Genomic DNA, 21,512 nt, shown 5'->3' on the forward strand with positions numbered 1-21,512 from the left:
CACGCACTACATATCACACACACCACACAACCCACACACACACACAGCCCAAAACACACACACGGGGCCCAGGCAGGGCACGGCCCACTTCACACACATGCACAACAATCCACACATAAGCAGGCCGGGCTTTAAGCCCTTTCATTTAAAACCGGCCTAAGGCCTTTTGGGTATTTGGGTTTAAAAAAAACATAAAACTAAAAAGAAAAATGGTACAGGCCAGGGTATTGGGTTGGTCCAAAACAGGCTAAGGCCCATGGTGTTCTAAACGGCCTGAAAGGCCTAGTGTTGTTGGAGAAGAACGCCGAAGCTGCTACAACTCTGGCCAACGGCAAACAGGGATTTTAGACCCCGATCTAACTACCAAAATGAAGAGCAAGATGAGGGGAAGAGATTGCTACCCTCGAATAGTTGTGACACGGCCGGAGGTGACTGGAAATTCCCTCAAAACTCACTAGTTCGCCGGAAAAATGGGTGAGCTTCCCCCGCGCCATTCTCGTCTTCAAAACCTTGGAAAAACAATGTAAATCTCATCACACAACGTCCAACATCATCAATGGCGATTTAAAAAAGGATCCAACCTTACCTAACCGGAGGAATAGGAAAATCTCGCAGGAGATTTTCTCTGGGTTCCTCCGTGTCCCGCAACAACGAAAGAGAGGGAGAGACGATAGGGTAATGATGGTGAAGGTGTTGTAGATACGGGGTTGGTAATGGGTGTGGGCTCACGGGAGGATGAGAGGGAGAGAGATGAGAGTGAGTGCAGAGAGAGAGAGAGAGATGAAGGAGAGAGAGGTCTCGGGGTTGGGGGGGACAAAAAGAGAGAAAAGGGAGGTGAGTTAGAATGCTACCACGTGGCAGTTTGGGGTAAAATCACATATAATATGAATAATTGGGGGGTAATTGTAACATTCAACGCATCAATAACCATAGTATACTCGCAAAGACTTACAACTACCACTCTCTATCATTTTATTAAGAATCCCGAAAGTATCAGCCCCTTTATTCTGAAGGAGGGATTCGTTGATCAGTGTGGTGAAGGTCGCCACATCAGGTTCAAAACCAAGTTCGAAGAATTTCCCCTAGACAGACTCTTTATCTTACAACTAATTTGTTGGAAGAAATTTCATTGCCAACGTATATACCCTGATTTGCTCATTTTTTAATTATTTTATTAACGTCATTCTTTTATTTTAATTTTATCACAATTAAAAGGGATGTGATATCCACACATCCCATTTTACTTCTCACACACCCTTTTAATTTTCGGCCGTCAAATCGGATGAATTAAAAATCAACGGATAGAAATTAGCAAGGGATGTGTGAGAAGTAATTTGGGATGTGTGGATAGCACACCCCCAATTAAAATAGCTCTAATTATCTTGAACATTTCTGATCTAGAGATCACAACTCCAATTTTATCGTAAATAATTGCTCCAATTTGTTTTTGGAAACGATTGCTTCATTTTGTTTTCCTTTCTTTTTCCCGCGTCCAATGTTCCATTCAAGAGCCAAATCTATCAACCTTCTCCGCCATTGCGGCAGCAATCCCCTGCAATCCCATCACCAACCATATCAGACTTTCCACTCCAACAAACCCAAGACCACCATCCCTCGCCGCCGCCAAAGACTTCACAGAAGCACCGCAAAGCTCCGCAGGCCGATACCTTTCGTCTCCGATGTCAAAGAAACGCAAGACCCAGAAGAGGCCTTGTCTCTCTTCCACGAGTACCACCAAATGGGCTTCAAACACGACTACCCTTCTTACTCTGCTCTTCTCTACAAGCTCGCTCGCCGCCGGAATTTCGAAGCTGTCGACGCCGTTCTCGGCCTTGTCCGAGATCGAAACATTCACTGCAAAGATACCCTTTTCATTGCTCTGATTCAACATTACGGGAAAGCCGATTTGGTAGAGAAGGCCGTCGATCTTTTTCATCAAATGCCTTCTTTTAACTGTGTCCGTACGTTGCAGTGCTTCAATGAGCTCCTTAATGTGCTTGTTGATGGCGGTAGGTTTTCAGATGCGGATGAGATATTTGGGAGGTGTTCTACATTGGGTTTTCGTCCGAATTCGATTTCGTATAATATAATGATCAAGGGGTGGCTTCAGAAGGGCGACTGGGAAGAAGCATGGAAGGTGTTTGATGAAATGCTTGAGAAAAAGGTGCAACCTAGTGTTGTGACGTATAATAGTCTTATAGGTTTTTTCGGTAGAAGGGGTGAGTTGGAGAAAGCTACTGGTTTGTTTGAGGACATGAGACAGAAAGGGAAATACCCAAATGCGGTGACATATGCATTATTGATGGAAGGTTTGTGCTTGGCGGGGAAGCATGATGAAGCAAAGAAGATAATGTTTGATATGGAGTATCGAGGTTGTAAACCACGTCTTGTGAATTATGGTGTATTGATGAGTGATCTTGGAAAGAGAGGGAAGATTGAGGAGGCAAAGTCTTTCCTTCAGGAGATGAAGAAGAGGCGGTTTAAGCCGAATGTTGTGATTTATAACATATTGATTAACTTTCTGTGCAAGGAAGGCAGGGCTGCAGAGGCTTACAAAGTCTTGGTTGAAATGCAAGTTGGAGGCTGTGAGCCGAATGCAGCTACTTTCAGGATGATGGTTGATGGGTTTTGTCAGATAGAAGATTTTGAGGGAGGTTTTAAGGTTTTGACTGCAATGTTGGCAAGTAGACATTGTCCTCGTTTAGAAACATTTGAATGTTTAGTTACAGGCTTATTAAAGTGCGGGAAGATCAATGATGCTTGTTTTGTCTTGGAGGAGATGGAAAAGAGAAACATGCAATTTCATTTGGAAGCTTGGGAAGCTCTAGTTGTGGATGCTTGTGGAGAGGATATTGTTGCATGTGACGTTGTGACTGAACTAGGCTCTGCCCATTAATGGTCGTCCGGGAAGAGATGAATCAGCACATGGAACGTAACGTCGCTTGGCCTTCGGCAGAGAGTAAGAGGAATGGTGTTCTTTGGGTGATGGGGAGCTTCTGATAAGATTTTTTCTGTGCTCTTAGGTACTTGAAGCTCTAGTCTCTGGTAATTGTGGTGAGAAAACAGTTATTAGGTTGGCATGTAAAGCAACTAAGCAATGTGCATTGTGCACCCGTAAGGCTTCAGGAAGAAGAGGAGTTTATGAATCGAAACATTTCACCAGTATCATGTATTATTGTTGCCAACTCAATGTCTGAGGAAGCTCACTATGCTTGTGGTTCGAGGTTTAGTTGGCATGTAAACTCAGCCTATATATGACCACTGTAGACTTCAGGGAAGCGAATCCTACTCGAGGGAAGAGACGGAAGTTTTGCGCCGGAGTCAAATTGTCGATGTGATTGCGAAGTCAAGTTTCTGGGGGAAGCTCTGATTGATGATGCTTGTTGTGCAAACGCAGCTTTTTGTCATTTTTTTTCAATTTAGTTGTTGATACCAACTCCTTTGTTTCATTTTTGATGGGAAATATAATGGCTTCCATGGATCTTACTTCTATTTCCATTTTTTGAGTTTACATACAATAAAAAGTTACCATATATCTTAGAAATTCTTCTATGAAATTACTTTTTACTCTGTTAATGGATCAAAAGTCAAAATAATAATACGATTTTAATTAAAAATTCAATTAAAAGGGGAACTTCCTAAACGAATCCAAAGGTTTCAATTAATGCTAGAACACCTACTCCATCTTATAATTTAAACTTTCTTGTTAAACTTAGTATATATATACCCAACAATTCTGTCTTAATTCATCATCAACCCATTTAACAAAATATCCTCTCCAGATCATAAGTTCTTCAATTTTCTACCTTTCCTTCGAATTTATGGCAACCCGGAAATCGACTCCCTTGGCCCTCAAGCTCACAATCTGGCTGCTGCTTCTAGCTCTTGCCATGCCATGCGCCACCTCTGCCCGAATCCTCGATGAGGAAAACCCTGCGGCCCCCGAGGAGACTGATACAACTCAAACACAAACACCTGTTTCCAATGTGCCACCTCCTCAGGTAGCTACAAATCCAGCAGGCCCTGCTGCAGCTACAAGTGCCACAGTTGGCAATGCAGCATCCTATCATCCACTAACCTTCTTTTTGCATGACATTATCGGTGGATCAAACCCCTCGGCTAGAGCTGTCACTGGAATTGTGGCCAATCCGGCAGTCAGCGGTCAAGTCCCTTCTGCGGTCAAGTCCCTTTTGCCAAACCCAATGGAGCAAATATCCCAATTGGGAATGGCATTCCCCAGAACAACAACAACAATGGAATCATCAACAACAACAACGTCCCCTTCTTCACCGGCCTTGGTGGTAACGCCGGCAACAAGTTGATCCAAAACAATGGCAACAACAACATCATTGGTGGGAATGGGCTTCCGTACCTGAACGGGGCTCAGCTTCCCCCTGGAATCACCCTTCAGAAGCTTATGTTTGGGACCCTTACAGTTTTCGACGATGAGCTGACTGAAGGGCATGAGCTTGGATCTGGCTTGCTCGGCAAGGCACAAGGGTTTTACGTGGCGAGTTCTGAAGATGGGAGCAGCCAGACCATTGCCTTCACAGCCATGTTTCAGAGTGGAGGTTATGCTGATAGCCTCACCTTCTTCGGTGTGCATCGGGTGGCAGCGTCGGAGTCTCATCTTGCAGTCATGGGAGGAACTGGCAAGTATCTCAATGCAAAGGGTTATGCTCTTGTTAAGACTATTCCTGCAACAAATCAGCAAAACACTGATGGAGTTGACACTGTGGTGCAGTTTACCACGTATCTTACTTACTAGTGTGCTAATTAAGGTTTTAATTTAAAATGTTGTTAATTTTGTGTTTCGCTAAAATCTCTGCACTAGAGATGCATGTTCGAAAAGGATTGTGATTTAAATTGCAGAAATGATTGTTATTTGCATGAAAATGATGTATTTTTTCTTTTGAAATATCTCTTAAATCGGATGAGACTAACGTAAGATTAGATAAGACTAAACTACAAGAGCCTCGTGCTTTTGTGAGAAGTATCTCACGAAAAGTTTTTTTCCGCTTCAAGAGTAGGCTGATTAGCCTTCTAACTACCTTGGCTAATTAGCCTCTACCCCTTCGAGATTAAGTGATCATTTACTATTGGGGTTATTAAGGGCATATTTCAATCAAGTTTTATGAAGTTCCTTTAAGATTAAAACTTACCTGTATATACCGATTAAGTTGGAGACAATGTCGGTACAAGAGGGCTGAAAGACGTTGGCAACCAACGAATAAAAGCAAAAATGTGAAATTTGTCCTGCGTGGTTGAGGATTAAGTGGAAGAGTTTAAGGCATTTATGCATTTTACGATAGTGAATGGTTGATTTAGTGAAAAGGTTGGCCAACAACAGAACATGGGCGTGCCTACAGGGGTTGGGTCATATTGGGCTCAAACGGGCAAGGTCGTGAGCCAGGCTTGGATTCTAAACTCTTTGTCCTATGCTTCGGCAACAAAAGATTGGGTTGGTCGGCCAACCCAATGCTACATGTCGGGCTAAGCAGAAGTTTGGCTCGATTGAACTCGAATCAACCCTCTTTAACCTGCTTTAATTATAATTTTTACCAATCAACGGGTAGAATCATTCGCAGATCACGTAAATTGGCGATGAGGCATTGTAAGTGACATAATAGCCTTACTATTACCGGTATGATCCTTTGAGATTCAGTCTTGCGTCACTTCGAATTTTCCATCTCCTTGTCATTCCCCTCTCTTTTTAATTTACTCATGCTTTGCGAGATGTGGCTATTCTTATATGACAAATGACGATCCTTATAAATGAAATGAAATTAATTTCCTTTCAATTTGATAAAAAAAAAAATATTTGAGTTCAAATTCTTTATTTTTCTACAATGCAACCAAGCATCAAATGCCCCGAAATATAAACGGCCAAATTTGAACATTAAGATCTAATGGCTATAAAAAGATAGATTGCACGGCCAAATCTAGGGTATTATAGCCAGATCCCAAATTCTTTGAGATATAATCCAACTAACTTTGAATCCATGTTACATATGAAGGTTTAAGTTTTTGAGGCGCTCTCTTTCGTACATTTCAAATAAAAAAATAAAAATGACAATATTTACATGCTAAAAAATTCATATTTTCCGGCCAATCTACAAAATAAACCTCTGGCGTGAAGTGAGAATTGAGAAAAAATTTACTGGCCATACATATTGAAACATTTTTTTATCAAACGATAGATTTTGTTAGATTAAATGTTAAATTAGCTACCGATGAAGTTCGAACTCACGTCATCATGCAAAGGCACAACAACTTTCCACCATAGGCACCGGTAAAAGGCCACTTGCCCATACATATTGAATTGAGTTCCGAATTTTGTAATCTCCATACCCTAGCACTACCAGAAAGTTCAAAGGTGAGCTCACATAACATATGGAAGATAGTTCCAAGTTTTAAGCTTTCATACGTCAAAAGCATAGTTCCATGTCTCAAAAAGGAGAGTAACCTAACAAATTTTAATTTGCTTGGATAACATATGGATATCATAAAAATTTCTAAAGTTAATTTCAACCTTTTTTTTCCTATCCTTCTTTCGTATTGTGTAACTTTCCATGTCGATTTCTTCCACATTGTTCCCAACACCCTTCCTCTATCTTTATTCATCCCTTCATTGTTTTACTCTTTATTTCTATAACCAAAAAGTATAACTAAAATTGTACCCCAAAAAAAAAATATAACTAAATAAAATGGTTAAGAAATAGCCTAACGTTTTCAAAATTCCCTCTAAGATATACGGAAATGATCATGTTTCAAACAAATTTGTGGTGATAATATAACAATTCAATATGTAAAAAGAATCTCTTTTATTAAGGGGTCTCTCAATAAAATATTTTATGGCTCCTACTTCCGATTTTATTTCAATTATCCAAATCATCTATTTTTTTATTATTTATCCAAAAAGCTTGTATCCGAACAATAGATTAACATGGTATTTCAAGAAATTACTAAATTCAAAATAATTTAATTGAGTTATTATGGTTGGTATCAGATTTGAGGGATTACCTAAAAGCTATAAGGCGTGGATTATTGAAATACAATGCAAAGTAAGGCTTACAACGGTGCCACTCAGTTAAACAAAATGAGAATATTTGAGGCATTTCTCAAGTTAAAGTAAAATATTTAAGGGTGCCCCTCAAACTAGATAGTTATTGAAGGGATCTTTGTTAGGGCAAAGATAATCCAATGTCCAAACACTTCCTTACAAACAAAAAAGGTAAAAAAATTTAAGGGTGCCCCTCAAACTATAGTTATTGAAGGGAATCTTTATTAGGGCAAAGATAATCCAATGTCCAAACACTTCCTTACAAACGAAAAAGTAAAATATTTAAGGGTACCCCTCAAAATAGATAGTTATTGAAGGGATCTTTGTTAAGGCAAAAATAATCCAATGTCCAAACACTTCCTTACAAACGAAAAAGTAAAATATTTAAGGGTACCCCTCAAACTAGTTAGTTATTGAAGGGATATTTGTTAGGGCAAAGATAATCCAATGTCCAAACACTTCCTCACAAACGAAAAAGAAAGACTTTTAGCTAAAATGGTTCTTCAAATTGACATAATTTCTCATCTTGATCTTTGAGATTTAAAAATCGATATAAGTGGTCTTTGAGTTTGTTCGCCATAAATCATTTTCGTCATTCTGTGAAAAATCTTCATTAGATAAGGTTAAAACTACAAAAATACCCTCAGATTTTGTCAAATCATTTTGCCTTATTGTTTATTAAATTGAGGTTATTTGTGTCATTTTGGTCCATTTTCGTCATTCTGTGAAAAATCTTCATTAGATAAGGTTAAAACTACATAAATACCTCAGATTTTGTCAAATCTTTTTGCCTTATTGTTTATTAAATTGAGGTTATTTGTGTCATTTTGGTCCTTACTTACCAAATATTTTTCATGAAATGACCAAAATAATTTATCATGAAAGGATCAAAATGATTTATAGTGAACTAACTTAGAGACCGATTTCAAATCTCATAAACCAAAGTGAGGAATTATGTTAATTTTAAGGACCAATTTAACTAAAAAGCCAAAAAGAAAAGATTTCATGGTGATCATCACGAAAATTTTTTGCACCAACAGGTATACCAAAAACATATTCTATGATATGATTGCTTGAAGGGTGAATCATTTTCCAACTTTCTTAATAGTAATAAAGTCACGAAACATCCGAAAAAGAAAGATCACAACAGAAAAACAATTATTCAAGTTATGGTTAATTGATGGCGTTTTACTGTAGTTCCGGAAAATAATAATACATATGCACTTTATTGCATGTTTGATTTTCACCTATCTCCTTCCTCTTAAAATTTAACAATTTAACATTAACATTATCGTTTATAAAATAAAAGTTATGGCTAACTTTGCTTGCATTCAATCTATGGATATTGCAGAACTCTTTTGCCTACTAATTAGTTGGTCGGAGGATAGATGGATAATATAGTTTTAAAAAGCAAAAAAGAGAAGGAACAAATTAAGCCGACCAAGAAAAAAGGCATGAAAGTATGCAACTTTTGAATTAAAAGGCTTGCAACAAAAAAATGTTGGTAGAGCTTGTTGTCTTCATTTGGTTCTTTGTGGGAATGGCATGTTGGGCTAAAGTACAAGAGAGATTACACTTTGGTCTCTAATTGTTGTACACGAGATTTGAACTAATGAAAAATCAGATGCTACAAAATCAATTTAAATTTGTAATTATTGTTTGTGAGATTTGATCTTATAAAAAAATCGCGTGCTACTAAATCAAGTGGTGGCTTTTTTTTTAAGTACAACGATATATTTTTTTACACTAAGGGGGGTGGAGAGTTCAGCTAAACCACACAATAGGCAACCTAATTTGGTTTCGAATTCGTCATCCACGAGATTCGAACCTAAGACCTCTTATGTACAAGTGAAGAGGAATACCACCAGACAGTAGTACTGAATGACTGGAAACAAGTGGTGGCTTTAAATTATGAAAATCTTGTTAGAGAGCTAAGATTCATTACTAGCATACAAATTCTGACCATTTATTTGACCACTTACCGTTACTTATGGTACAATCCAGAGGATAGGAGAAGAAAGGAGAAAGAAGAAAGGAAAAGTGCTTCTTGTCCCAAGCAATAAGATGTCCTTGAGTGCCGACCACACTGACAACGCATGCATTTCTCTGTTTCTGAACATTGTCACGACGCTCTCTTGTTTGTATGTTTCACGTTGTTGTTATATATATTTTGCCACACTTGCTACCTACTACCGCATCAAAGGCGTAGGATGCTCAAATGTCAAATAATGTTCCCGGAAGTCAATTGATGGGAAATATTACGTGATACCTGAATATACGATAGTGTTGTATAACTTGTGTGATTTCTCAAAAATATGTGCATGGAAAACGATAGCGTGTTCCGAGTGATCGGATATAAAGGTTTGACACTGGTAGGTTTAATCCAGTAACTTTAATTCTCTGACAATATGTGCAATGCATGCTTTCCATGGTAATCTGCTAAGAAGGAACTGATCATGTTAAAGAAGTTTCCAACAAACATGTACGACAAACAAACAATCTTTGAGCCATTAGATGAACTTTCAAATTCAGATTAACAAGATTATGTCGGTTTAAAAACTGGGAGAGTTTTCATATGTTATACGTGGTCGTGTCACATAATTCTTCTGGAAAGGGTCAAACATTTTGAAGTAATGCAAAAAAACTAATTATAAAAGGTGATGGTGGTTAATATAAGTACATATATGCTCAAAACTGAAAAGTGATACGAATTCGTGGATATGTGGGGTGTTGAAATGCTCAGATTGTTTTGCATTTACATATAAGATACCAAACTTGATTATTGACTTAACAATTAATTAGTTAAAAACTTAATCATACAGATTACAAACACATGCAGACCTGAAAACTTGAAATATGGCAGAGAATATATATCAAAGAGTAGTGCTATCAACACACTTATTTTTCCCTCTCACACATCCTATTTAATTTTCGATTGTCAGATCGAATGAATTGAAAGAAGATCAATAAACAAAAATTAACAAGTGTGTGTGAGAGGTAAAAAGAGGTATGTAAATAGCATTACCCATAAGAAAAGAGATAACTGATTTAATTAATTTAGGGTTCATGAGTGGTTCATGCTGATGAGGGTGATGATGATGTTGGAGAAGGCCAGAGCTGGGCTTTCTTCACCTTGGATACGCTTGAGAGCACAGCCGATGGGGTCACGTCCCCCATCACCGTGACTTTCTTTGTCGGGAAATCTATGCTAAATGAAGTCACTCCTGCAGAAATTCAGCATCGCATTACAGAAACATCATCTATTATTTCAATTTTCATTCCAAGTGATGTTGCACATAACATTAACAAGGACTATCTGAATTATCAATAAACAAAAAAAATTATAATTTAAAAAAAATGTCTGACATTATAACATATTAAATTTTCTGACATGAGAATATTCTTTACATCCCTCTACTGACAAACTCATAATACAAACACCTAAACTAATTTGTTTTTTAATACAAAATTAATTTGGTTTGAAGTATAAAGAAATGTATACTAATGTAATTATTAGATATATACAAATTTATACGAAATTTTAAGTATTTTTTCTTTCTCCATCTAGTAAATAACTATACCTTCCATTTTAGAGAGGTGCTTTCTCACTTTTCCTTCACAACCCTTGCAGTGCATTGACACCCTTAAAACAACAACCTACAACAGTTGAACAACTATATGCATGAGCTCAATTGTCCAATAGCAAAAAATACAAAGAAACAGAAGAAAAATGAAAATTAGGTTTACCTGGTGACGAAAACGAGTAGAAGAAGACTTCAAATCAGTATTAGAATGACCATTTGAGCTCATCAAGCCTCTAGGCTTAGAGGGTACTTGAGGAGGAACAAACGCAGCCGAGAGATTCTTATGATCAGGCTTCTGTATCCAGTCGATGAAGGGCGAGTCACTTAAGAGAAACCGAGAAGAAGAAGAGCCATTGGTACCCTTAGTCCTTGTTAATTCATGTATGTCAGCAGATCTTTTTCTGCGTGGCTGACTTTGTGCACTAGAAAAACTCTTTCTACATTTCTCGTAAAACGGTTTGGGATCGATAGGTAACTGAGATGAGCAAGGGGCATGGTGAGTTTGACGATGAGGTTGGTTTTTCAGTTGATCGCGATCACGAAGATGATAGTGATGACGATGGTCAAGGGGCCCGGGGCCTTGGCGGACCATAGCACGTTGGTCCAGGCTAGAGCAAATGGCTGTGGAAGCTGGAGATGCACAGAAAATATCCATTCCTTTCATAGCTAACTGGAGAATAACTTGGACTGGAAATGGGGTAGCTTTTGTTTGGTGAAGATTGAGGAGAAATTGAAGAGTGAATGAGTGATACAAGGATCGATTTTCTTCAAAAGAGGCCAACTAGTCTCCTTTTAAATTAGGTTGCTGGATGAAATGGAAAGCCAAAGAAAAAAGATGTAGTTCTGATCAGGCCCCACATCAAGGAATAGAAGAAAGGATTGAGATCAACTCTAGATTTTTGTGTCCGGAATCCGCGGATCGAGAGATTCGGACCACTCATTTTTAACCATACGGCCCTATTAGCATCCCACTGACCCACTTAAAAACTTGAACGCCTAAATCTCTCGATCCAGACTTAGGACACAGAAATCCAAAGTGAATCTCATTCCTAGAAGGAAAAATTCTTGCAACCATTGCACTATTCTAATGGCATCATTCATTCATTCAATATACGTTTATTTTTTGTCTAATAAACATTTGATACATGAGGAATCAATGACAAAAGAGAATCTCTTAGAAGAGAGAGGATGATAGTACCTTAGAAGATTAGAAGTGATCCATTTTCAAAGTTCAAAGTTGTGATTTTTTTTTTTTTTTTTTTTTTAAATCTCATTTTCCATTGATTTGAGAGGTGGGGATAATTTGATTAAAGTTGTGGTCATCTTTGTGTGGAATGGTAGCTCAACTATTTCTCTAAAAGTATAGTTCTATTATTGTTACATCATATTGTTTTACATTTGACCCTCGCCATGCATATATAGCATGAATATCCCTATGGTTGGCTAGTTGGGTGCAAATCACATTTGGTTTTCTCATATATATATAGAGAATATGATTGTCACTTGTCAGGCTCTATACGTTGTTGAAACTTGAAGAAGATTATGAGTTCAAATTTTATAAATTAATTTTTTCAAAGGAAAAAACTCAATATTTTGTTGTGCATGTACGGCCTGAAGCCAACAAGATTTTCAGTTTTGTGAAGGTCGGCTTTCTTGTGCATGTACATTTACTAACTGACTAATTATTTACTCTTAAATGTTATGCTAATCAAGCATGCATTAGTTTCCCAAGCACCTTTGGACTAGATCTCTATCTATTTTATACATTATTTTTTTAAACCTTGATAACTAGATTTGAAACAAAACAACCACCTTTAATGCTGTAAAATTATGTCCACTTCTTACGATATGCAATAGGAATTTCAAAATAATTATAAGCGACAAAGCAATGGGCAATAATGGTTGGATGATGCCAAATTAGTGTAACTGGGAGAAGGTGGCAGTGGGTCAAAGCATGATAATCTGACCACTTAGCTTAAAACACACATAATTTATTAATTTTAAACATTAAATCAGAACCTAAAAATGTAAAAGGGATGTTTTGCCGACCTTCTTAGTTGAACATTCTCGTCTTACTTTTTTCGTTTCGTTCTTATCCTACAATACTGCACGATGATTATAACGTTCTACTTTCTACTTCGCCCCAAACTTGGCTGCAGTTTACTGTACAGCATTGCATACCTGTTTGCTGGTCATATAGAATGTCCAGAATCCTGATACTATTTAGCTGTTATTAATTGTTATTTGATTGTGAAATGATTACGCATGGGAAATGGGATAAAGGGCTGAGTTGTGTTCCATCAAACATTGGCATTTTGCACCCACACTGGGCCAAATCCCCCAGCGACATCTTTTTGTAGATGAAGTACAAAGTTGTAAACCACAAGTATTGTAACCATCGATTGCCTTCTGATTAGCTGGGAATTGCAAAGATGATTATTTCCTTCTAATTAATTTTCATGGAAAGCTTCTCCTTTTGACTAGGGTTGTAAGGTGTTGATGCACAAAACCGGAAGGTTTTGAAACAACATAAATCCGACCGTGAATCTGCAAGAAAGCAAAGAACACAAGATGTATCGTGGTTCACCCCAATGTTTGGGCTAAGTCCACACTGATGTTGATTGTATTCCTCTGTAATTGTATGTATGGATTACAAAGTGTTGTTGTGTTTGTGAGGGTATTGCCCTCTGTTGGGTTCACAGAGGAAGAGAGTTGAGAGAGGGATGCTCTGAATAGGAGAGCCTCTGTTTGGGGATCTAAGGCTTGAGGATTGTGAGGGTGAGGAATCCCTTTTATAGACTAAGGGCTCCTCCCCTTTTACATAGATCATGGGTTCAATGTCTGGAAGTCCAAGTAATGAGGCCCAATATAATATGGTACTAACAGTAGTCCCCCAAGTTTTCAGTCAAGAGAGTCTTTTGGCTAGAGACTTGAAATTCAGTCCATGTGTAGGCCGAAGTAACTAGATGTCGTCTAGAACTGATACTCGATATGAGGCGGTACTCAATGTGAAATGATGCTCAACTAGAAGTAGCACATGTTGCGAGGTTGCTCGGCTTGTGGCTTATGTTGCCCTGGTTGGCTCAGCTTGTGGCGTTGAAGGTGAGGGAGTCCATTTTATAGAATAAGGGCTCGCTCCTCAATACATAAGTGATGGGTTAGGAGTGATGCTCACGGTAAGGCGGTTGCTCAGCAGACGGCCATACTCTCTAATGGAGGTGAGGGAGTCTCTTTTATAGAATAAGGGTTCGCTCCTCAATACATAAGTGATAGGCTAAGAGTCTCTCTCTAATGAAGGTGAGGGAGTCCCTTTTATAAAATAAGGGTTCGCTCCTCAATACATGAATAATGGGTGCTCTCTAATGAAAGTGAGGGAATCCATTTTATAGAATAAGGGTTCGTTCCTCAATACATGAATAATAGAGCTAAGTCCCCCAAGTATTTTTCATGAAGCCTAGTTACGGAAGCCCAATATATGGTACATAGTGTAGTCCCCCAAGTCTTCAGTTAAGAGAGTCTTTTGGCTAGAGACTTCAAATTCAATCTATGTATGGGCTGAAGTGGCGGTTGTTCGAAGGCGGTCTTTGTATACCATGCACTGAAGCTTTGTAGGTGAAGTTTTGAAAGTGAAGCTTTGAAGCTGGAGCTTTTGTAAATGAAGCTTTTGAAGCTGGAGCTCTCGAAGCTAGGGCTCTGTAAATGAAGCTTTCGAAGCTGATTGACATGAGTGATGCTCATGAATGTTTATATTGATTGACATGAGTGATGCTCATGGATGTTGACATGAGTGATGCTCATGAATGTTGACATGAGTGATGCGCATGAATGTTGACATGAGTGATGCGCATGAATGTTGACATGAATGATGGTCATGAATGTTTATGTATGATTGACATGAGTGATGCTCATGAAAGTTTATGTATGATTGACATGAGTGATGCTCATGTATAATTTTTGGAGTACTGGACGTACTTTTGATCACCTGGTTGGTGATCAGAGCAGCAGGCTGCCGAATAATTTTGGAGTACTAGACGTACTTTTGATCACCTAGTTGGTGATGATAGTGGCAGGCTGCCGAATAATTTTAGCGTACTAGACATACTTTTGATAATTTGGTTGGTGATAATAGAGGGTCTGGCTTTTTTGGGCATATAGGCCTTTACTCTCCACATAACATTCTAGCCCACTATTTTAGGCTTGTCGACATTTTTTTTTTTGGCATGCTGCCTTCTTTCTTTCTTTATGATTAGCCTCTGGTGGGGTTATACAAATGTCTCCAAAAAATAAGAAAAGTAAATTACATCATTCAAAAAAGCCAACAAAAAAAGAAAGAAAAACTAATGCAAAAGGTGGGGATGGCAGATGGTTGGATAGTGGGATAGCATATGCAGCTGGTAGTTGCGCGGGGGGGGGGGGAGGGCCTACTCAATGGGTCACGGCCATAATTTCCTTCTCTACAATCATGCCATCACCCCGTAATTATCTCTGCTTTTTCCTTCTTTTTATCTTTTTCCCTTTTTTTTCTACCTTTGCTTTTTGCTTTTGCTCGGTTTTTCTGCTTTGCTTTTGCTTTTGTTTCCACTCCATTTCCTGCATGTTCTCCTGTAAGAAGTGACCCCTCTGTACTCTCAGAAAGTGGGCATCTTCTTATCTTATTCATGAGAGTGATTCTCATGCAGTGTAAGTGAATATCGCCTGTATCTTGAATCCATGGGCGAGACAATCCATCCATTTGATTGGATAGGAGTTTGGTTGTAATTCGAAGAACCTAAGGGAGGAAGGATAAGCTTTGAAATGTTTCTTAAATCAAGCTTCGATAAAGCACCTCTCTGAGCAACTCCTGAGGTATCTAAGCCCAGCAGATCTGATTCAACGGCTCCCCCATCAAGTACATTGACAAAACTGCCATTCAATGCGCTTTTGTTTAGCAAACCAGCTTCCAACTCACCTCAAGTTGGTTTTGAACATCACCACCATTTGAAGTGCTAGTACGACTAGCTTCCCATCCCATCACAAACTCGGCCGAGCCACCTTCATGAACCCATCTCCCATCTTTAGAAATGATCACAGAGTTAAGCGAAACATCATTATGCCCTACAAAATACCCTTCAAACAGTGTGTGCTCTTCTTCCCCTCTTTGCCCCAAGCTTTGATTTTCCCATCTGCAGAAGTCGAATACACAATCCCTTTACTTGCCACCAACCCGTTGATTGCATCATCGTGAGCCTTAATCGACTATACACACTTCAAATACGAAATCCTCCGCACCTTGAATTTCTTGTCCCATGATCAAGAGTAAATCAACTCGTTATGGAAAGCCAAACATGATATACTATCTGCATGTTCGATCCACCATCTCTTATGATGTCTTCGAGTTTGGACATAATTACTTTGCTTCATGAACTTCCCCAAATAGTCTTTTGTTATAGGAAGCATGTCGACAAGCCTAAACACATTCTTCGACCTCTGGGAAACCTTCCAAACCCTGATCTTGTTGTCTTGGTGCGCTGTAAATACCTTGTTTCCAACAACAACAACCGCCTTAACGCTTCCATCGCCTTGTATGAATTTCATGAACGGACTAAAATCCGGTTATTGCCAAACTATGATGTCTTTGCCTTGTGAGGGGCTGAGGATGAATTCACCACACAAGGCTAGACACAAAACCGGACCTACGTGTCCGGAGAGCATCGCCAACGATCGATACGAGAAGGACCCCATTAAAGGTATGCAGGGAAATTGATACTTGACGTGATCTTGAAGTGAAAATGGGCCTGAATTCGACGGGCTTTCATCAGTCTCGTGGGTCGTGCTACTGCTTCTGGTGGTGCTTACTGTTGAGGAAGAGAGCAAGGGACTTGTTGAGAGACGCTTGTTTTCTAATAGAGTGGAATTCATTGGATGAAACATGGTTACAGAGAGAGAGAGAAGTGGTGCTCAAATAAGAGAAAGAGAGAGAGGTTGTGGGATTTTGTCTTGCAGTTGCATAGAGAGACTGAGTGAGAAATGAGGTGGCTCCGTGAGTTTTCTAGGAAAGCTTTGGGTTTTTGGGTTTTTGCAGATTCACGATGGATATTATGGTGAGGTTTCACGGTGGTGAGATGAAAAAAATGAAAGAGAACCGACATAGTTTTTCGTGTCGCTTCCCACAGAAGGCGCCAAATGTTGATGCATAAAACCGGAAGGTCTTGGAACAACGTAAATCCGACCGTGAATCTGCAAGAAAGCAAAGAACACAAGATGTATCGTGGTTGACCCTAATGTTTGGGTTACGTCCACACTGATGTTGATTGTATTCCTCTGTAATTGTATGTATGGATTACAAAGTGTTGTTGTGTTTGTGAGGGTATTGCCCTCTGTTGGGTTCACAGAGGAAGAGAGTTGAGAGAGGGATGCTCTGAATATGAAAGCCTCTGTTTGGGGATCTGAGGCTTGAGGATTGTGAGAGTGAGGAGTCCCTTTTATAGACTAAGGGCTCCTCCCCTTTTACATAGATAATGGGCTCAATGTCTGGAAGCCCAAATAACGAGATCCAATATAATATGGTACGAACATAAGGCATCCAACACTGCCTTGATTAATTGATGTTACAAAGATTTGTTAGCTGAAATTCGTGAGCATTGATTCTTGAACTTGTTGTAATGTAGAGCCATGATTCTTTTGGTTAACTCCGTTATAATTTCTATCCAAACTAAAGGGTTTAAAGGGGAAAAAAGATGGAAATTCTAGTGGGGTTAGCCAGAAAGATCTTTACTTCATATTATAACAAGTTAAGGCACCATATTAACGAATTTTTATTTCAGGAACCAAAGCTCCAATTAGTTGAAATTTGATCACCATTTCTCAAATTATCATTCCATAAAATTGAACTAATTCATCATTTGGTTCCTCAATTTGAAAGATGATCAATGTTGCTCATAAATCTTACAATTGCACATCATTCATTACAAGCATTTGTCTTAGTCTTACCATCTAATACCTACCAAAGTTTGATCATGACTAAACTGATTGTAGCAAAAAGTTGTTGGTACCATCTATGATTTTTTTTATAAGCATCAGGTATGAGGGAACTGAACATTGAACCTATTAAAACATTTTTAACCACTTGAATTATCAACTCATTACCATCAACTATACTCTAAGTACAACAATACAAGTTTACTTAATCTTTTTTTGGTCAAGAAGTTTATTATAGCTTTGGTAACTATAATTGTAGCTTAAACTCACTATGACCAACTCCAATGGTTGGGTACTAAATTTTTAGCTCGAAAAGTTTAGGTTTCAACCCAAAAAACAGTTTTTCTCCTCCAATGATTTTGGCTTAAAATTTCAACCTGAGATTATTAAAGGATGAGTTTAGGCTTTTTTTTTTTTTTTTTTTTTTTTGTAGATGATTCTAATTTATTTTTATGAACACATTAACTTAAAAATGTTTAGATTCCAACAAATAATGAAAAATCATTAAATATGTTTCATCTTCTAATACAAACGTTTTAACACATTTGATTTTGTTTGCAATAGAAAGAAACAGTTTTAGAAGTGGGTAGAAAGAAAAATTAGAAGAATTTTACAAGGAAAGTGAATTTTGTGTGGATGTTTGAATAAATACATAGGTATTTACAGAGTTTTTTGGTGAATTTAATTTAAATAATTGTTTAAATTGTTTTAGCCATTGGGTTTAGTTTTGAAACGTTAGATCTTTTGTTTACCATTAAATTTGATCATATTCGATCCGTCGTTAGATTTAATGTATTTATTAGATTTAAAAAATAGGATTTGAATCTGGACCGTGAGATCAAAATCACCTTTGGGGGAGGATTTGTTTGACCAACAAAGTTGTCAGCGATGGGTCATACCCGTTGTAGCTTTGTCGCCTGTGGGACGTGGGCTGCATCAGTGGTGGGCCAGAAAATAGGTTTGGCCTTTTTGGGCTAAAACTTCCCAAATTTAGATTTTATCCCAAAACTTGTTTTAGGCCCAATGGTTAGAGATGGTCAAGCGGGTTTAAAACCTAATTTTAGGTTTTAACCCAGCCATTGGAATTGGATTAAGCATAAAGCCTAAAAGGAGCAAGTCCTTAGTAATTTAGGAGCTTATTTGAAAGTGTTTTTAAAATAACTGAAAGCGTTTTTAGAGAAAATGTCTTTGAGTTCTAAAAGCACTTGAAGTGCTTCTTCCATGAAACATTTTAAGTGTTTTTTTAAGGATTCACTTGCGTAAAGCAGTTATGTGCTTCTTTCATGAAGCACCTCAATTATTTTTTTAGGATTCTTTTGCGTTTTTACTTAGGCTTACTTTCAAAAATATATTTACAAAAAACGCTTGCAGTTATTTTAAAATTACTTCCAAATGAGCTTTAGATCTTACAAGCGTCAGGGTTTTTCCCTTCTAAAGAAGAAGAGGTGAGAGCTGACGACCTAACTGACCCAAATCCATATCCATTTTAGTCCAACGACTCAAATAGAGAATGGACTCAATGATCCGCAATCACTTTGAGCCCAAATGTAATGTGAAAAGACCAAAATGGCCACAAATTAGGGTTTTAGAATTAAAACCGAACCCAAGTTCTAGGGTTACACTCTCGTCTCCACCTCCTTCTTCCAAAGCGAGCAACACAGACCGCAGCAATGGGTACGATCTGCAAAATTATCATCCTCCTCATCAAATTTCTTCTGAAGTCTAATATTGGTTGTTCTAATTTAACTTTGTTTCTTAATTTTTTGATGTAATAGCGAGGATTAAGGTCCATGAGCTCAGGCACAAAACCAAGGCTGATCTTTTGGCTCAGCTGAAGGATCTGAAGGCAGAGCTCGCTCTTCTCCGAGTCGCCAAGGTCACCGGCGGAGCCCCCAACAAGCTCTCCAAAATGTACCCTCTCTCTCTCTGTCTAATTTTATTGATTGATTGATTTTGTAGAGTTTTGTTCAAATAAGTTTTCGTTTGTGTTTGTGATTTCAGCAAGGTGGTGAGGCTTTCAATCGCTCAGGTGTTGACGGTGATGTCTCAGAAGCAGAAGGCGGCTCTGAGAGAAGTCTACAGGAATAAGAAGCTTCTTCCTCTCGATTTGCGTCCCAAGAAGACTAGGGCCATCAGGAGGCGTCTCACCAAGCACCAGGTACTGCTAATCTGCATCTCATTTGAAACCAATTTCGATTTTCGATACTGATTAGTGCGTAGTGACTCGGGCCTGGTTGATGGTTTAAAAGTTGTAGCTAAGTAGTGAAGTTTGCGAGTATGCTTTTGTTATATGCTTCCTTTGCCTGGATATGATATGTATATAGGCCATGTAATACTCGTTTCTTTGTGTGGACGACCCCTTTTAATGATTGTTTGAGAAATAAGTAAAATGACTGTCTGAGAGACCGGGACTTAGTATCGAGGGGTGAAAAGTAATGTGTTGGTATGTTAGATGTTTTTCCTTTTAATTCTATAGTTCATAGACGGTTTAGGCTTTAGGATCTAGATGCAATTGTTTAACCTATGTTTGGCCTGATCATGGTTAAAATTAAAAACAAAATTATGATTTCCAAGACCGTGGCTATATAACTTCATGGTTTTTCGATATGATCCCGCAAGCGCTATGTCGAATCTATCTTAGCTGATAAGCTCAAATTTACATATGACAATGGTGATCTAGAGAATCTCTCTATCTGGTCTGGCTACTATGTGTTCCTGTTTGAAATTTCATGTCCAGTCTTTTTTGGTGTTTGCAATCATATGGGAGAACGGTTCTTCTATTTGATTTTCGTAGATAGACTGACTTGAGTGTAAATTTACTTCATCTGGTTAAGATAGTCTTGTGAGTAGGTTTAGTTTTTCTTTTTTACCAGGATCTTATATGATTCCAGTAGTTGGGGAATTCCTCTATTGCTTTATGATTTTTTTCGGTTTAACTTCTATTTGGCACGATCATATAGTTGATAGATATGAGCTCGAGTTTTGTGAATTGCTGTATTGTTCTGTCTATCTTTGTCCCCCTCCCCTCCCCTCCCCTCCCCTCCCTTCCCCTCCCTTCCCCCTCCCTTCTTTCTCTCTTTCGTAACATGAACTGTAGGATACCCTTGCTTAGCTTTAAAGCCCTCGCCGCAGTATTGTAGCGGTCAGAATAATTATCGATGTCAAATCTTATGGCAACATCTTTTTATATAATTCAGTTGTCAAATTGTTTCTTGTAGGCATCTTTGAAGACAGAAAGAGAGAAGAAAAAGGAGATCTACTACCCATTGAGGAAGTACGCAATCAAGGCATAATTACGGATCCAGATTTGAAGGGAATTAAGCGTTTCACCCGTTATATGATATTCCAAGGACATCAGTTTAAAATGTTGAACCCTTTCCGTAATTTTATCTATGTAGACACTTTCCCAAATATGATTTTGTTAATCCAGAATTTTAACGCTGATTTTGATTTGGTTTATAGTTTGATTTGCTCTAGCGAGTTGACTCTATCGGGCTCTTCTTCTTACCCAAGCCAAACCGTTTCATGATGAGAACTGAGTTGTAACTTTGTGATGCTGATGATGAATATCGGAACATGGCTCACTTCTCATCATTTGCTTGATCCTTCTGTTTTTTTGGGGTATATTGCTTTACGAGGCAACTCTATGTCTTCGATTGGCTATTGGTCTTTTGATGCATGTTCCGTGTCGTGTTGTCCAACAGAAGCAGTGTGACGAGCCTGATAACAAAGCTTCTAAACATCCTCTCGCATTGTTCTTTAGTTGATGCATGTTGCTTTGTTAATTGCTTCCAACCTGTATGGTCATTTTGTGCAAGTAGAGATGTAGACATAAAGCAAAATGCATCGGTGTGAAGCTTTGATGAAGCTTGTGGAGCTAAAACTCGAGAAACAGTTTGGTAGTATTT

At 38.4% G+C, this 21,512-nt stretch overlaps 3 protein-coding genes and 2 pseudogenes across 3 annotated transcripts; 3 read left to right on the forward strand and 2 right to left on the reverse strand.

Annotated features, from left to right (window-relative positions):
• The first annotated feature begins 1,388 nt into the window (after positions 1-1,388).
• LOC103433327 (pentatricopeptide repeat-containing protein At1g07740, mitochondrial-like) lies at positions 1,389-3,481 on the forward strand. The gene has a single exon (XM_008371573.4). The coding sequence runs from the start codon at positions 1,496-1,498 to the stop codon at positions 2,894-2,896; it is 1,401 nt and encodes a 466-aa protein (XP_008369795.4). The 5' UTR covers positions 1,389-1,495; the 3' UTR covers positions 2,897-3,481.
• Positions 3,482-3,716: 235 nt separating this feature from the next.
• Positions 3,717-4,884, forward strand: LOC114823928 (dirigent protein 25-like; annotated as a pseudogene).
• A 4,907-nt stretch (positions 4,885-9,791) lies between these two features.
• LOC103418817 (protein SODIUM POTASSIUM ROOT DEFECTIVE 2) lies at positions 9,792-11,451 on the reverse strand. Its single transcript, XM_008356926.4, has 3 exons — positions 10,811-11,451; positions 10,645-10,720; positions 9,792-10,287 (listed from the first exon to the last, which is right to left on the reverse strand). Exons 1-3 carry the CDS (start codon positions 11,309-11,311, stop codon positions 10,139-10,141), a joined length of 726 nt encoding a protein of 241 aa, XP_008355148.3. The 5' UTR covers positions 11,312-11,451; the 3' UTR covers positions 9,792-10,138.
• A 4,120-nt stretch (positions 11,452-15,571) lies between these two features.
• LOC103422483 (protein JINGUBANG-like) lies at positions 15,572-16,557 on the reverse strand (annotated as a pseudogene).
• A 2,579-nt stretch (positions 16,558-19,136) lies between these two features.
• Positions 19,137-21,048, forward strand: LOC103421534 (large ribosomal subunit protein uL29-like). Its single transcript, XM_008359581.4, has 4 exons — positions 19,137-19,278; positions 19,380-19,515; positions 19,606-19,762; positions 20,823-21,048. The coding sequence occupies exons 1-4, from the start codon at positions 19,275-19,277 to the stop codon at positions 20,895-20,897; spliced, it is 372 nt and encodes a 123-aa protein (XP_008357803.1). The 5' UTR covers positions 19,137-19,274; the 3' UTR covers positions 20,898-21,048.
• The last annotated feature ends 464 nt before the right edge of the window (positions 21,049-21,512 follow it).

Source organism: Malus domestica, chromosome 03, assembly GCF_042453785.1.
Source record: "Malus domestica chromosome 03, GDT2T_hap1".
Taxonomy (NCBI): domain Eukaryota; kingdom Viridiplantae; phylum Streptophyta; class Magnoliopsida; order Rosales; family Rosaceae; genus Malus; species Malus domestica.

What these genes read in the sequence shown, in the direction of transcription:
- LOC103418817 (XM_008356926.4), bottom strand. Translation starts at nt 11,311, where the DNA reads ATGAAAGGAATGGATATTTTCTGTGCATCTCCAGCTTCCACAGCCATT. An exon ending in CTACTCGTTTTCGTCACCAG is followed by an intron (nt 10,721 to 10,810) that starts GTAAACCTAATT and finishes CAACTGTTGTAG; the next exon opens with GTTGTTGTTTTAAGGGTGTC. An exon ending in GCACCTCTCTAAAATGGAAG is followed by an intron (nt 10,288 to 10,644) that starts GTATAGTTATTT and finishes GAATTTCTGCAG; the next exon opens with GAGTGACTTCATTTAGCATA.
- LOC103421534 (XM_008359581.4), top strand. An exon ending in CCCAACAAGCTCTCCAAAAT is followed by an intron (nt 19,516 to 19,605) that starts GTACCCTCTCTC and finishes TTGTGATTTCAG; the next exon opens with CAAGGTGGTGAGGCTTTCAA. An exon ending in GGCGTCTCACCAAGCACCAG is followed by an intron (nt 19,763 to 20,822) that starts GTACTGCTAATC and finishes TGTTTCTTGTAG; the next exon opens with GCATCTTTGAAGACAGAAAG.
- LOC103433327 (XM_008371573.4), top strand. Translation starts at nt 1,496, where the DNA reads ATGTTCCATTCAAGAGCCAAATCTATCAACCTTCTCCGCCATTGCGGC.